This window comes from Geotrypetes seraphini, chromosome 13, assembly GCF_902459505.1.
Source record: "Geotrypetes seraphini chromosome 13, aGeoSer1.1, whole genome shotgun sequence".
NCBI lineage: Eukaryota > Metazoa > Chordata > Amphibia > Gymnophiona > Dermophiidae > Geotrypetes > Geotrypetes seraphini.
Genome location: NC_047096.1, coordinates 58,605,676 through 58,622,605, shown reverse-complemented (window position 1 = coordinate 58,622,605; position 16,930 = coordinate 58,605,676). Strand labels below are relative to the sequence as shown.

Sequence of the window (16,930 nt, the reverse complement as noted above, 5' to 3'; positions counted from 1 at the left end):
ATCCCTAATTTTAACCTGTTTTATGTTAATTTTATATTGTACACCGCTTAGAAACCTGATTAAGCGGTTTAAAATTTTTTTAATAAACTTGAAACTACTGAACAGAATCAGCCCCAGCACCGAACCCTGAAGGACTCCAGTACTCACCTTTCCTTCCTCCAAGCGAATTCCATTAACCACCACCCTCTGGCGTCTGTCCGTCAACCAGTTTCTAATCCAGTTCACCACTTTGGATCCTAACTTCAACCCATCAAGTTTGATCAAGAGCCTCCTATGAAGAACCGTGTCAAAGGCTTTGCTGAAATCTAAGTAAATTACATTGAGTATATGCCCATGATCCAATTCTCTGGTCACACAATCAAAAAATTCAATCAGGTTTGTTTGGCACGATTTACCTTTAAGTAAAGCCATGTTGCCTCAGATCCTGTAACCCATTAGATTCAAGGAAGTTCACTATCCTTTCTTTCAGCAACACTTCCATTATTTTTCCAACAACTGAAGTGAGGCTTACCAGCCTGTAGTTTCCCGCTTCATCTCTGTGACCATTTTTGTGAATAGGGACCACATCCGCTTTCCTCCAATCCCCAGGAATCACTCCCGTCTCCAGGATGGTGCCTGAAACTCCTTCTGTCATCTATTTTTAAGGTACAGGGAGGTTCAGGGGGCAATTTGAGGGGGCATCCAGTGGCAGGAGGGCGTGGGCATCCCTCTTGCCAATTTTTTCATACTGGGGGTTGTCATGGGGAGGGGGTGTAGGCTTGGAGGGGACCATCAGGGGGGGAGCTTTCTATTTTTTTTAATGGGGCAGATATTGTGCATGTGTAACACACGGACAACATCTGCCATTAAAAAAAGAAAAGAAAAGAAAAAAGCCCCAACACCTGAGTGGTAAGAGGCTGCTTTGGGGCAATTCTTCTTGATTATGAGGATGATTGTCAAAAAAGTTGTTTATTTTTAGCTGAACTTAGGTTCTTAAATCCACCAAAAGGTAAGCATCCAACTTTTAAGAAACTAAACTATTAAATTATCCCCGTAAGTGTTTTGTCCGATATGCTGGTACAAACTATGTTTACTTTATGCCGGAGCAGCTTCGTAGTTTTCTGGACACAAAAAAGTTTACCTAAATGAGATGGCTGTGAAATTTTTACACTGGGTTGAATCAGTTAATTAATTATATTGTTTGAGAACTCCTTATCTCTGTACATCTTGCCCTCCCAAAGGAGTTTATTGTGGTCTAAGAAAGGTTCAATAATTATTTGCACAATATTGTAAGTGTTCTTTAGATTTTTTTCTGACTTTAAGAATTGCTGAATTTATATTGTGTAACAAATGGAAAAAATTTTTCCTTTTATATATTTCTCTGATTTTCTGTAACAAGAGAATTCTTGTGTTAATTTTGAAATAAAGAAAAACTTGAGGTCCCTAAATCAGCCTGCTGCTCCTCTCTGCCAAGTTTGGGCATCAACTTTGCCCTCATGCTCTGGGTAAAACATTACTATTAGCAGGAAAGTGCTTGGATACCAAAAGCCCTTACCAAGCTTGGTTTCTCTCCCTGTCCGTGCTCCTGGACCATCTTCTGTCGCCTTCTATAGCCTCTACTGTGCACAGTGCCGCCATCTTTGTTCAGCTGCTCATTTGCATTGGACTCGGTGCACTTTTTAGTACAATCTTGACTTGATGAAACTAACAGAAAAAGAAAACACTTTTACACTTTTCTTTTTTTTTTTTTTTATTCTTTATTCAGTTTTAACTCTTGCAACAAGTGTACAAAATTCAATCAGATAATTCGTACAAATCACTTGACATTCTAACAATTATTGTCAAATGCATATAAAAAGACCCCTCCCCCACCCATCCCATTCATCAGGAATAAACCCATTAAATCACGTAACATACCTCCCCATCCCCACATTAAATATAGTCCTATGTAATAAAAAGGTCCAAGGTGTCTTTCATCAGCCTTTTAACTTTGTTTAGTAACCACTAGATGTGTGATAAAATTCTGATTTGTTTGTAAATTCTAGTTTTCTTTTTTTTAATTAAATTTATAACATTGTTTACAAGAAGAAAAAAACCTTCTTGCTAATGAAACACAGTAAAAGTAACATTTAAGGGTATAAACATTAGATAAAAAACAATGGAATCCTTCCTTAGACCAAACGAAATTTAACTTTTCAATAAAGAAAAAGGCAAAGACACAATGCATAGGCATTAACACTGAACCCCCCTAACTTCCTTTTTTCAATGTCAATTGAAACTTAAGCAATTTTCTTTGTCCAGAAAGACCCTAAGGGCTCCTTTTACAAAGGTACGTTAGGGCCTTAACGCGTGGAATAGCACGCGCAAGCTGCTACTGCCTCCTCTTGAGCAGGCGGTAGTTTTTTGGGTAGCGGCGCTAATCTGGCTAAAAACCGCTAGTACACCTTTGTAAAAGGAGCCCTAAGTTGCTCTGTGGCGAAAAACGCATATTTAGCATCTAAATATTTAACTACGTAGGCTAATAAAAAAGTAGCCCCCAAGGATCTTGTTTCCTCTCTCATTGAGATAACGAGTTTCCTTCTTTCCTGAGTTGAGCATGCTACATCCTGGTAAACCCAGAACCTTTTGCAATAGAATAAAATATTTGGTACGTTGGAAATAAAGTTTCATTATAACATTTAGATCCCGTTCAAAGATAAAGGAGACTAGAAGAGTAGATCTTGCTGAGGATCCTGTTACTGACTCCTCAAGAATTGCAAAAATATTATTTATGTCCAATACAGGAGATTGAGGATTGGTAATACCGGCCTCTTGATGGTTACGTTTTGAAGAAGTAGGTAAATAATAAATTTTGTTAACAGCTGGTATACAATCCCTGTATCTTCGTTTCTATCAGTCAGTCACAGATTCTAGTTCTCAAGGTTTATTTATTGAAAATTTTTCTCAATAAAACAAATACATCAAGTGTCTCCTCCAAACTATGGAGTGACGTAAAGACCTTCTCCTTGGTTATCATTCTGGCCTGTTGATCCTGAATCAGCAGCTTCACAGGGACAATCAATTGTGGAGGAAACAAAGGAACTTCACGAATCATTATAATTATGAAATTAGAAGATTAGCAAAACAAAAAATACTTTTCACGGATTATTCATGACACCAATAACCTTTTCAAAAGCTTTTTTAAACTGTAGTTAATTTGTCTAATTGTGGCCCCACATTTTCTAAGCAGATCCCATTGTCAGCCAATACCTAAGCTTCATATTTTCAAAATAAAGGTTCTAAATTAGGGCAATCACGCAGTACCTGCCCTCTTGTTAATCCGGGTGTTGCTCGCTTAAGTTAGATTCTTCAATCTCTACAAATTCATCACAGTGGACTGATCTTTCTATTCCTTCTCTTATCAAGTTTCATAGTCTTCTAAAGCATATGTACCTCCCTACCTGTTTACTCAACCCTTTTCCATCTAGTTGGCTCAACATTCCTGGACATGGCCTTTCTCCACTCCTCTTACATGTAAATGAGCTGTAGTCTAACCACATCTTAAAGCCACTTCACTAGATCCATTAAACCTATCTAAATCTTGACCTGTTTCAAATATTCCCATTGCTTCTAAAGTTATTGAAAAAATTGCTTTTGATCACTTTTCCATCTATGCTGATCAACAGCAGATTTTGCATCCTAGGCAATAGAACTGAAACTACCATTACCACCTTACATAGTGAAATATATTCCATTCTTGAAAAGGGAGATATTGCGCTTTTGCTATCTCTCGATCTTTTGGCCAACGTTTGACCTGGTCGATCACATGCTTTTGACAACTTCCCTTGCTTCTACCTAGCCTCTTGTCTTGCGTGCTATTATCTTGTGATATAAAGTCCTGCGCGCTATTGTCTTGCGCTTAGATGTCTTCCGCGCTCAGTTGTCTAGCATGCTCAATTCTCTTCCTTGCTCAGTCCTGGTGGAATGTGCTACCCGTCCATCTGTGGTCGTCTGTAAGATGTTTTGTGAATATGTACTTCTCCCTTGCTTTTCCTGACTCTCAGGGTCAGGATGGATGCAAGATAGCCGACGTTCTCTTCCCATTTGGACTTTCCCATCAAGACACTTGGGGCTCCTTTTACGAAGGTGCGCTAGCAGTTTTAGCTAACGCCTCCATAGAGCTTGCGTTAGTATTTTTCGTGTAGTGCAGGGTTCGCGCAAGCTAAAACCGCCAGCGCACCTTCGTAAAAGGAGTCCTTGAGTTTCTTTCCTTTTTCCACTTAGTTACTAGTAAACCACTTTTTGCCATGAAAAGTGGTACAACAAAATTGCATAATAAACAAACCTATATAACACATGATTTAAGAATAAGGATCTAGTGAGGTTGGATTTGTAAAACAATGAAAAATGGTGACTATCCTTTCCCACCACAAAAAGCTAAAAATCTTCTAGCAGTTACCAAAACCGATCCAGGAAATTGCATTCATTTTCTTTTTCATTCAAGGCACTGCCAACTTCAATTAGAACGTATATTTAGGATGGCACTTTTTTGTTTCAGAAATATGCATAAGCAAATGGCCAACTATAGCAATCATTAAATAAATGGATAAAATTTGGGGAAGTGCATTGTAATCTATTATTTTGGAATTGTTAATTAGACCAAGAGTCTTACAGATTTTTTTTTTCTTATCACCATTTCCTTGGTATTTTCCAAGCCTTCTTTCTTATTATCTGCAAAGAACCTAAATAAGGTGGTTGAAAGCTATATGATGTAATGTAATATTACAGGTTTTTCATGCTGAAGTTTTTCAATTTTTTTTAAAGAAAAAAAAAAAAAAATCAGCCACATGGAAACACAAACTGTTGAAAACCATTAATCTGACCATTTCCCAAGCTGATCTCTGGCATTGCCCCAGCTTCCCTCTGTGCCTTCATGATATTCTATTACTGCTCTGTCCCTACCATGCCCACCAGGGAGTTATTTTCCTACAATTCCTAATACTCATTTCAAGCTTGTGCAACTCATCTGTCAAGTTACTAAGTCATTGTTTCTACTCTGGTCTGAAAAGGAAGCTTGTTTTGCCATCTAGATATAATTTTCTGTCCTCCATCCCAAACCTGCAAGCATCATGTGCAATACTTACATTTGAATCCCGTGTCCATTTCAAAGGCCTGGATGGTTTTCAGGAGTCCTTCAATCAATAGCTTAAATCTGGGGCTTTCCTTGATACTTCTGCAACAAAAAGAGATATTCCAGGCTCATCAGATTTGTTCTTTTCAAAGATTCAAAAGCCAAGATTTAATTAACACAATAAAAAGCTAGATACGTGCATATAAGTAGATCAGGGGGGACTACAAATTCAATGCTTAATGTGGTGTGAGTGATTAAAGCAATTAAGGCAAATATAATGTAAATTCACTCACATATATTCAATATTGTATCTTAAGAATCATATCAACTTATAAAGAAAACACGTATGACACGTACAGCTATACAACTGATTACACAAAACTGGAAAAATTGGGATCGCCTCAATTTTACATTTTGGTGGGCAAGTTTATGTCTAATATATAAATATGAGAAAATGAATGCTGCCCATATTAGGGAATAATGAAAATTTTAAATTAATTTGGGACCCATTGACGTCCTTTGTAGAATCTCTATAGTTATGGTTTGTCATAAGATAATATGCATATCTGGGGGGGGAGGGATGGGAGGTAAGTAAGATTGGAAAACAGTTGGAAAAGTTTTGGTGGGTAAGAGGAGGGTATTAATAAGTATGAATTTTTGAGAATTTTAAGCAATGTCTATATTGTAAAATGATAAATTTACTCTGTATTTCACTTATTGTATATGTTTTTAAAAAATATTACATATGTTATGGTAAGGATGGGAGGTAAGGGGTTAAATTTTATATATTACTGTTAAATATGAAAGAAATTCAAGTGATGTACTTCATTTCAATTGTCAATTTATTGATACACTTGTTGTAAGATGTAAAAATGAATAAAGATTATGAAAAAAAAAAAAAGATACAATATTGAATATATGCGAGATATGTGCATTTGGCATGATTTTCAGAGCTATTTACCCAGATAAAGAGCAAGTCATCCACTGCCCAGTCCTTAACAAGTAAAAATATGCATGAGGCCCAATCAGTGTACTTTTACCCAAGCAAAAGAGCAGACTGGCTTGGGGCACGGTTAGATCAGGAGGAGAAAATGCATAAATTTGATTTTTTTAAATTCAAACATTGTGAAGGAAACTAGAGCTTTGCAATCAATAGATTGTCTTAGAAAAAACACATGCAAAATTGATTGTACATTTATAAACTCAGAAACCAATGTGCACACAATCGATTTCTGCACATCAACAAGCTCTAACGTGAATAGGTTTGTTGTTGTTTTTTTTTTTTGGGGGGGGGGGTTTAAATCAAAAGAAATGGTATGAGAAACTGAGAAAAAAAAAAGCCACCCAAAAAACAAATTGAAAAACTTTGGAACCATGTATATCCCTAAAGGAAATAATTATCTGCAAAATAAATGAAATAAAATGCCACAGCCACAAATATCAGCCAAGACCTCTGCCCAAACCAATTCTCAAGGAGAAAGCATGCTTAGATTTGTAATCTTTGGTGTCACTTGGTTTTGTACTGTCTAGTAGTCTAGTTTGGGTCCCAGGTTCAGGCCTCAGAGGAAGTAAGATGATTAGACAAGCCAGGTGGTGCATTAAAAGGTTTATTTTATAGGAATTGGCTTTTGCAAATAGAGAGTAAAAGTTAGATTTAGAGCTGCTTCTGTGGGCGTATTAAGAAAATGTGGCTGTCCAGATAATAGCTGAGGAGAGGTGTATGACTGTGAGCAGAGCAGTAAGAGACTGTACTCTGCCTGAATGAATGAATGGTGTGCGTATTGGTATGAACAGCTGAAGGAGAGAGAAAAGAAGAGAAATAGAAAGGGAACAGAGGGTTTGAAGCCTGTCTATACAGTATAGGTTTGAGTTTGTTCCCAAAATAGTAACTTCCAGTGTCTTCTGTCACGATTTGGTATCTGTTAGAAACAATGGCTCTGGTAGCTGGAGCCATTCTGTGTCAGAATTCTTTAAACACCTGCCCTTACTGTACCTTTTGAAAGTCCAGGGTTTGGCAGGATACTCCCCAGCACTATGCAAAAGGTTTTTTTTTTTATTAATCTCAAGTACTGGTCTTTCAGGAATCATTCAGTGGCATGCTAAGTAAAAGGTCTTTTGTTAGTAGCATATGGGTAGGGGTCATTCAGTCTATCTGCAGACATTCCCCAGAATCAGATTTGTTTAATATCCCAGAATCCTTTGCTTGCACACTGGACTTGCCAGTACAAGAGACTCTCCTAAGTCCACGTCCATCTACATTAGTTTGTGGATGGAAGCAATCTCTGGATTTTGTATATATCAAACTTAGGGCTCCTTTTACTAAGCTGCAGTAGAAGTTTCTTCCGCGGCCTGGAGCACTAAATGCTCTGAAGATGTTCCAACACTCATAGAAACACGATGGCATCTGCCATCATGTTTCTAAAGACCAAATGGCCCATCCAGTCTGCCCATCTGCAGTAACCATTATCTCATCCTCTCTCTGAGAGATCCCAGGAGCCTATCCTATGCTTTCTTGAATTCAGACAGTCTCTGTCTTCTGGGAGACTGTTCCACACATCTACAACCCTTTCTGCAAAAACATATTTCCTTAGATTACTCCTGAGCCTATCGGCTCTTAACTTCACCTTATGCCCTCTCATTCTAGAACTTCCTTTCAAATGAAAGAGACGATGCCACATAGGTATTTAAACGTCTCTATCATATCTCCCTTCTCCCATCTTTCCTCTAAAGAATACATGTTTCGAAAAGCCACTTGAGAACCACATCCACACGGTGATCCTGCATGTCTTTGAACGCTATACCAATTTCACTTGGAAGAAAGATGCACTGAGTGACCTATGCCACCAAGGAATCCCCTTTAGACTGGACAAAAAGTTGCTGGCCATCCTGCACCATAGGATACAACCGAGACATGGCTCTCACAACCTTGAGGAACCCTTCTGGAGAATCCCACTGCTCAGTAACTAAGACATTAAGATCCAAATGCCAGGGAAACTCAGAAGATTGAACCCACACTCCACTCATAAGGGAAGAGGAAGTAGATGAAACTGGATGAGTGTGCAAATTTAGCTCATGCAAGGTCTCCGAAATATAGATCCAGCAGTGCCGAGAGTTTAAAAAGGATCCAAAGCACCTGTGTCCCCAGAGAGGGGAGGCGCATCTTGAGACAATAAGGCAGGGGTGTCAAATGTCAGTCCTTGAAGGCCACAATCCAGTCAGGTTTTCTGGATTTCCCCAATGAATATGCATGAGATCTATTTGCAAGCACTGCTTTCATTGTATGCTAATAGATCTCATGCATATTCATTGTGGAAATCCTGAAAACCAGACAGGATTGCAGCCCTTGAGGACCGACATTTGATACCCCTGCAATAAGGGAAGAGTGATAAACTCATCATCATCTGTATCCTCATCAAAGGGATCTCCCAAGTATTGGGCAGTGTTAGACTGCAAGGGAAATGCCCCAATCTGGGAAGGATGACTTTCCTTAAGACATTTCACATTAAATTAATTTCAGGAGAGAAAGCAGTACCAGGTAGCATAGCATCACCCGAGCATGACTGTAATTTGCATCTCTTGGGCTCTGCGGCTTCTGCACCCTTACATACAGGGCAGTCGCCATTTCTAAGTCCTGAAAAGAAAATTGCTCAAACCAGCCGCCTACCCACCCTTTCTTCAGCCCTAGAACGTAAATGAGAGACTAAGCCGGATGCTCCCGCCTCTCCTTTATGAGTAGGCATGGCACGTGGTGCAAGGATGCTCCTAAAGCGCACAATTTGCACATTCCTGACATAGCTTATTGGTAAAATAACCCAAGGAGTCCATTCCAACAAGTTTTAAGGCAAAACTGGATGTTTTGGAGTTGCAGGAAACTTTAGAGAAAAAGAATGCTAAAATCCAAGATGGCCGCTGTCAGGATTTTGATGCCAAAAAAACACTTGAAAAACCATGAAATAAAAGACAAAAACTGGTGAATTTTGGATTTTTAATGAGGGAGAATATAAGAATAGCCTTACTGGGTCAGATCAATGGTCCATCAAGCCCAGTAGCTTGCTCTCACAGAGGCCAATCCAGTTCACTAGTACCTGGCCAAAACCTAAGAGTAGCAATGTTCCATGCTCCCAATACAAGGCAAGCAGTGGTTTCCCCCATGTCTTTCTCAATAACAGACTATGGACTTTTCCTCCAGGAACTTGTCCAAACCTTTCTTAAAACCAGCTACACTATCCGCTCTTACTACATCCTCTGGCAACACGTTCCAGAGCTTAACTATTCTCTGAGTGCAAAAACATTTTCTTCAATTGGTTTTAAAAGTATTTCCCTGTAACTTCATCAAGTGTCCCCTAGTCTTTGTAATTCTTGATGGAGTGAAAAATTGATCCACTTGTACCCATTATACTCCACTCAGGATTTTGTAGACTTCAATCCTATCTCCCCTCAGCCATCTCTTTTCCAAGCTGAAGAGCTCTAACTGTTTTAGTCTTTCCTCATACGAGAGGAGTTCCATCCCCTTTACCATCTTGGTCGCTCTTCTTTGAACCTTTTCTAGCACCACTATATCTTTCTTAAGATAAGAAGACCAGAACTGAACGCAATACTCTAGATGACATCGCACCATGGAGCAATACAGAGGCATTATAACATTCTTAGTCTTGTTATCCATCCCTTTTTAAAAAATAATTCCTAGCATCTATTTGCTTTTCTTGGCTGCCGCCACACATTGGGCGAACAATCCAAACCACTGAAATGCTGAATTTCAGACCTCCCCCGATTCCCCTTACAGGCTGTAACAGCCTTACTCACTGTGACTTGTGCTGGCAATGTGCTGCAGCTTGCTTTAGCTCTGAACAGTAGCTGGTAAGGGAGAAGAAATTGCTGCCTCATCTAGAATGTCTCCTTCAATGCTGGATTCTTCAGGCTGCCAGCCGGACATGGCGTCTGACTGTGCCCCTAACCCCACAGACCGACGGATGGCCAACTAGGAGGGAGGCAAAAATGCAGCCGGCACCCTGTGAGACACCACTGAGTCTCCTACGAATGTCTAACAGCCTGTGCTCAAACCCCTACCAAGCAGTAAGTGAGCCATGCTAACCAGGGACGGCCCTGAACTCCAAAAATGTTTCTGCAGGCTGGCTAACAGGTACGACAAGGAATTGGCCTCTGTCAGCTGCAGACCACAGTCTGCTTCTTCTCCACGCAGGTGGAATTGGACAGGGAAGCTCCCAGCACTGAAAAACCAAAGAAAATCCAAAAATAACTCAAATAAAATTAAGAACAGAGCAGAACAGAAATACTTCTTCTGGCTCATGTGAAGAAGGGAAAAATTGTAAAGCTCCCAGTGAAGTAGGAAGTTTACAGAAAAAATCCAGAGTGGATTCCTTCTGCACAGGCTTGTGGCCATTGGAACATAACCCCCCTTGTCCAGAATGACATACCTATTGCACTGGAAATTCAAATACTAGTATTGAAAGCCCTACAAAATTATGCACTGGTTGCTGTTTGAAAAAGTGTTTAAAATATATCGTCAAACTGGAAATTTAAGATCAAAGAAAGTCCTTATTACAAGTTCCCTTATTCCACCAAGTTTGACTAGGAGGAGGATCATTTTTTAATATTTTACATAGCTGGTCCAACAATGTAGAACAATCTTTCTCTGGAGTTGGGATAAAATCACTTCACTTTTACTATTTAGATAACAATTAAAATGTTATTTGTTTCAAGAGGCCTATTTTCAAAAAGAAAACCAGTCTATACTGTTTGGCCAAACTAATTGTGTCTAGTATTTTTATTTGGCGGTTATGATGAACTGAATTTTATAGTTTTTCTTTTCAGTCTGATTTATTGTATATGCTTTTTAAAATTACTGTGTGTTTTTCCTGTGACCCACTTAGATTGTATGGATAATTTGGGATATAACAGCTAAATATATGTACTGATATTTTGGAAAACTAGCCCATTTGAACATAAAACCAGATTAGGCATTTGAATGCCTTTGAGGAGTGAGGGGGTAACAAATTGATTCTGAAAGAAATCAAACCAGCTATGTCACTCGAAGTCAAATGATGAAGTTACGACTGTCTTATTTTGGTCACACTGTCAGAAGAGAAAGATCATTGGAGAAGGACATCATGTTTGGAAAGATCGAAGGAACCAGGCGAAGAGGGTAACCTGAAATCAGATGGCTGGACACGTTGAAAACAACCACGAGGATGACATTGGAGGACTTGACCAGACTAGCAAAAAACCAATTTCTTTTTATATCTATAATTAAGTCACTAGGACTTGAACATGAGTTGAAGGCACCTAATAACATTTGTCTTATCCCTTTCATATTATAGTTAGAAAAGCTTCCGGGTGTGTTAACAAAATGCACTTTGCTCTGAATGGTTATATTAGGTGTTAACATGGATTTAATATTATCTGATTCTGTTTGTGTTTTTATGCAAAGGTTCAATAAAGATTTGAATAATTTTACAAAAAAAGGAAAAGGAAAGGCACACCACCCTTATTTTGCCTGTCCACTAGGGAAAGTGATGGTCCATGGAGAGGGATTGAGAGCAATCCAAAGTTGTGCATCACCTTCTGGTAACTTCATTCTTGCACATCGGGCACTCTGCTAAACCTCTCCTCTTTTTGCTGAGCAGTTTCAACAGGCAGAACCTAAACAAAGAGATCACACATATATGAAAAAGCATCGCCATCGGCTTAAAACTCTCCCAGGCCCAGCTGGAACACTTCATATTTGTCTTCAGTCACAATTCTTTATTCTCCCGCTCAGATGTTAAGCTCTATGGATTCTAATCATTGATATTGCTCACCCCATACCCAAAACATGATCATTATGAGACAACTAAAAATTATTTTTTGTGGTCTCCAGCTGTGGAATGATCTTCTGATCTCCATTCATTCTGAACTCTCATTCCTGGACAGCAAGCAGATATTCTCACAACCCACCCACCTCCCCTGGTTCGCTTCTTAGCTAGCTATCTGAACTGAGGTACCTCACAGGAAAAGCACGACCTACATTCGGCGGGAAGGCCCTCGCGAACTCTTTAAAAGTTCTACAAGCAAGTCTGCTTGCGAGGCTGTCCGCTACGGGGCTCCGTGGATGACGTCACCCACATGTTGAACATATGCTGCCTGCTTGTCCTGGGATAACTTACAGTTCTTCTGGGTTACTGGAAAACTTACTCTGGCTAAAAAGGTACCTGCAACCCATTAAGTTCAACTTTCTTCCATCAGAGGGATTATATGCTACCATGACAGGAATGAACCTACCCCCATGTCAGGGTGCATTAGAAATTCTCTTCAGTCTCTCAGACTCGCTGCTAATGTTTAGCTCAATACCTGCATTATCCCAAAGACATGCTGTGTCACAGCATGAGAAGTGCTCCTTAACAAAAGAAGCAAATCTCCACTCTTTTTCTTAAGAGTCCTCCAAGAGTTCATAAAATTTACTCATTTGTATACACATAAAAGACCTTCCTCGTCCACCAATTGGACCATTAAAACCTGCCTCCTCAATATACTTCTCCTAGTACTCTTTGCTATGACCAGTCTGGTCTCTAGAATAAGCTCTGTTATTGTCTACTGTAACCTATTTGTTGTCCTGACTAGTCTGTTTTCAAACGATTGGGAATGTCTGCTTGTAACCCGTTCTGAGCTTCTGGGAGAACGGGATAGAAATCGAAATAAATAAATAAATAAATAAAGATGCTATCAATACCTAGTAAAAAGAAGTTTGCTGGCCACAGGGAACGTCATGAAAGCTTACCTGCAGAATAAGTGGTCACACTTAGTTGAAACAGGCTCTTTCATCAACTCCAGACTGGTTTGAAAGAAGGAAAAAGAGAATTAAAATAAGTGAACAATTCCAAGTCCCTTATGCCAAGGCCGACTAAGGAAGAAACTCAAGCGAAAAATATTTTCTCAATTTGGTTCTTTTATTCTTTCCAACCCAAGAGATGATGGAAAGAATTGCACAAAACAGGTCATGACTGACTGTCCTAAAATTTAACGAGGCACCCAGAAGTGCGTGGATGTCGCCATGATGACATCACATGAATGTGTGACATCATCACGCTGACATCCACGCATGCGCAGAGGCCCTCCAGACAGGCCCTGAAATGCCAGTAGGGCGTGCCAGCAGGGAAGTCTAACAAATATCAACTGAGTACCCCCAACCACAGACCTCCCAAGCTGCACCACCTAAGCTCTTCCCCAGTTCCCATCCCCTTTACTAATTGTAATGTAATTTTTTTCCATTCATTTTTCATATATACACAATATACATAGCAGATATAAATTCTCAAAACCTTTGTTGTCTGGTAACTTTATTTTTCTGTGCTTTTAACTATGTTTCCAGGGCCTTCTTATCCATTGACTGTTTTTCTCTCCGTCTTCACTTTCTGCCTTGCATTCATCTTTGGCATTAACTTAACATTCAATATTTCCATTTTTCTGCTTTCTTCTTACATCTTCCCTTCCTATCTCTCTCTCCTTCCCCCCCAGTGGTCCGACTCCGACGACATCTCTCTCCTTACTTTCCCCCTTCCCAGTCTGGCATCTATCTCTCTCCTCTCTTTCCCATAATCTCTCTTTACTAGTACTATTATTATTTCTATAGCGCTACCAGACTCCCCTCCTTCCCTTCTATTCTCTGGTCTGATATCTTTCCCTTCCTTTAATCATCTCTCCTCCCCAGTGTAACATTTCTATTTCCCTTCCTTTTTTTTGGCCCCCATCTCCTTTTCCCTTTTCTGCCCCCTTCCCAGTCCAACATTTCTCCCTCCTTTCCACCAGTCCAACATTTTTTCTCTCTTCCTCCTGCATGCTTCTCCTCTAGTCCTCCTTGCCTCCTTCCCTCTCCCCCTCCATGAGTCCAACTTTTCACTCTGCCCTCTCCTCCTTCCCCAGAGTGTAACGTATAGAGTTTAAAACTGTTTGATTCATCATATTATACAGACAGAGGCTTCCGATCATCTCACTGAGTTCTTTTCACGTTTGCATCATTCAATTAATGGATTTAGTACATTTTTATTGCAGTTTCCCCCTTTTAGAGGTATACATTTTAAATGTCCATTTAACTCCTCTTTTACATAGGCTGCTACTGCTGTTTGGAATGATTTATCTAGGCAAATAATGACAGAAATTAGTTACTGGAGATTTTGTAAAATGCTTAAAACAATTTGGTATTTGTAGATTGTAAAGTTAGCATTTTTATCTAAAGAATTTATTTATTTATTTTTAAAATTTATATACAATTTTATTCCAAAACAGTTTACAAATAATTACATACATAAAATATTATAAAATTCAGAACAAGGTTAGAACAAAACAAAGATTCAATCCTTACATAAAATCAATTTCTCAACGAAAAGCATCTAAAAATAATTACGTTTTCAGCATTTTCCTAAATGAGCTCTTATCTCTACATTTTTGGATTTGACCAACCAGGCTATTCCACAACTTAATCCCTGCACATGTAAAAGTCATGGCATCCAGTTCCACATATTTAGGGTTAGCCTTCGTTTTCAGCAATGCTGAACTTTCAGAGCGCAATGATGTTAATGGTTGATACTCAGACATCAAACCTTTAAAAAAATTCAGGAATCGTATCAAAAAAAATTGATGATATAACATAATTGCTTTGTATTGAATTCTAAATACAACGGAGTAAAATGCTCATATCTTGCTGTTCCAGTTATCAATCTAGACGCAGCATTCTGCACCCAGTCTTAGTTATTCCCAGGTACAGGACATTGCAGTAGTCCAGACGCGACTAGATCATTGCTTGTAGAACAGCATGAAAGTCAGATAGTAAGGATATCTTTTTATCCAAAGAATTGTATCTTCCCACGGAATTATTATGGCTTCTTTCTGATGTAAATCACCTTGAACTAAATGGTATTAGAGCGATTCAAAAACCTTGTATTAGATTAAATTAAATTAGAGGACCTGTCCCGTCTCTACATTAATTTGTTCTGTAATCAGTCCCACAGGCTTGGTTGGTTCATGTGTTGTGCTGCCATCAACTGGCCTAACAGGAAACTGCATTAACATCTACCGCAATTTTGCTTATTTAAAAACCACATGACAATATTTGTAACCTTTGATCTGACTGGGCAAGCCACCAAATATGCTTGGATATTGATTTAGGTAAGGGAAAAGAAAGTCCTTTACACAGAGCCTGCACTCTAATATCTCCTGTCTAACTTTTCAAAGCCTTAAAAACTATTGCTTTTTCCCCCCAGTACAAATCAGCAGAAACAGTTTAAAGGCTCATAACAGCTGTTCAACTCCAGACACACCGTGACAGCTAATCTTTGTTCTGTTTCATTTTCCGATAAGCCATATGTTTACAGCTCCTGTTACTTGCTCAATAATGCTGTGGAAGCTAATGAGCAAATGTGTCTCATATCTAGTTAAATTTGGGTTTGGCACTCTAATAGTATGTCATTACATTCAGCGAGGACAGAATAGAACCAAAACAAAGGTTAGTTTTCTACTGTGCAAGCTACAAAACTCCTCTTGTTTTGACAGATTATAGCCATAAAGACGACAATTTTTTTTTTTAAGTTAGACATGAATGGGCCTGGTAATAACACATTCATGCTCCTAATTTTCAAAATTGTGCTTCACTCCTGGTCCTAAACCAGAGTTCTCTTTCTTAAAAGATCAACATAGCTACAGCCAATATTAATTCTGTGCCATTTAGCAAGTTAGCAGTGAGGTAGAAATGAAGGCTGCAAGCTTTTGTGCCATGCCGGGCATTCCAAGATAGAGCCAGAAAGTCATAAAAGAAAGAGCAGTAAAGTCAGAGCGTCCCTCTGAAAACACCAGCCCCAGTGAAAGCTCAGGAAATGGTGGAAATGACAGGACCATCAAACCACTAGACTAGAGTCAAAGTTGCTGGTTCCAGTCACTCTTACAGGCACAGCGTTGCCATTTCTGCATGTCAGATTCATAGATAACGGACGATTCACAATGTCATTTCATTAGATCAGCTACCTCTGTTTATTCTATTGCATTCAGGATTTTCACTATCGATTGAATTCTCAAGTAAAGTCATAGAAACATAGAAAAAGACGGCCCATCTAGTCTGCCCACCCTAATGACCCTCCCCTATTTAACTCTGTGCAGAGATCTCATGTGACGATCCCATTTCTTCTTAAAATCAGGCACGCTGTTTGCTTCGATCACCTGAAGTGGAAGTCTATTCCAGCGATCAACCACTCTTTCGGTGAAAAAGTATTTCCTGGTGTCGCCGTGCAATTTCCCGCCCCTGATTTTCCATGGATGTCCTCTTGTTGCCGTTGGACCTTTGAAAAAGAAGATATCTTCTTCTACCTCGATACGGCCCGTGAGGTATTTGAACGTCTCGATCATGTCTCCCCTCTCTCTGCGTTCCTCGAGTGAGTATAGCCGTAATTTATCCAGCCGTTCCTCGTACGGGAGATCCTTGAGTCCCGAGACCATCCGGGTGGCCATTCGCTGGACAGACTCAAGCCTCAGTACATCCCTGGGTATCATTTTAGATTCAACACTTTCTTTCAATAACCATCTTAATTCTTTGGTGAAAAAATGTTTTTTTAAGTCTCCATATGTTGGGGAAAGTGAGATCCTGCTTCCATCAACAACATTTTTCTGTTCTTGTTCAATCAATTCTTCTTTCGAGGTTGGATTATTGTAATGCGGTCTTCTTAAGCCTGACTAAGAAAAGTCTTCAAAGACTTCAGCTGACCCAGAATACTGCGGCTAGGCTGATCTTTGCAAAAAGTAAATTCATAGAAACATAGAAGATGACGGCAGAAAAGGGCTAAAACTTCACTGGCTTCCAAT

At 39.3% G+C, this 16,930-nt stretch overlaps 1 protein-coding gene across 4 annotated transcripts in view; it reads right to left on the bottom strand.

The window, feature by feature from the left end:
- The window catches only part of BRCA1 (BRCA1 DNA repair associated), a 120,979-nt gene that overhangs the window by 92,752 nt on the left and 11,297 nt on the right, over positions 1-16,930 (bottom strand). For all 4 annotated transcript variants that reach the window (XR_004536763.1, XM_033918009.1, XM_033918007.1 and 1 more), the window contains exons 3-6: positions 12,864-12,917; positions 11,669-11,749; positions 5,103-5,191; positions 1,535-1,683 (exon numbers count right to left, since the gene is read on the bottom strand). Coding sequence is in view for 3 of the 4 variants with exons in the window: in XM_033918009.1 (XP_033773900.1) it covers positions 1,535-1,683; positions 5,103-5,191; positions 11,669-11,749; positions 12,864-12,917 (373 nt within the window). In the remaining variant the exon portion in view is untranslated. The remainder of the gene's footprint in view (positions 1-1,534; positions 1,684-5,102; positions 5,192-11,668; positions 11,750-12,863; positions 12,918-16,930) is intronic.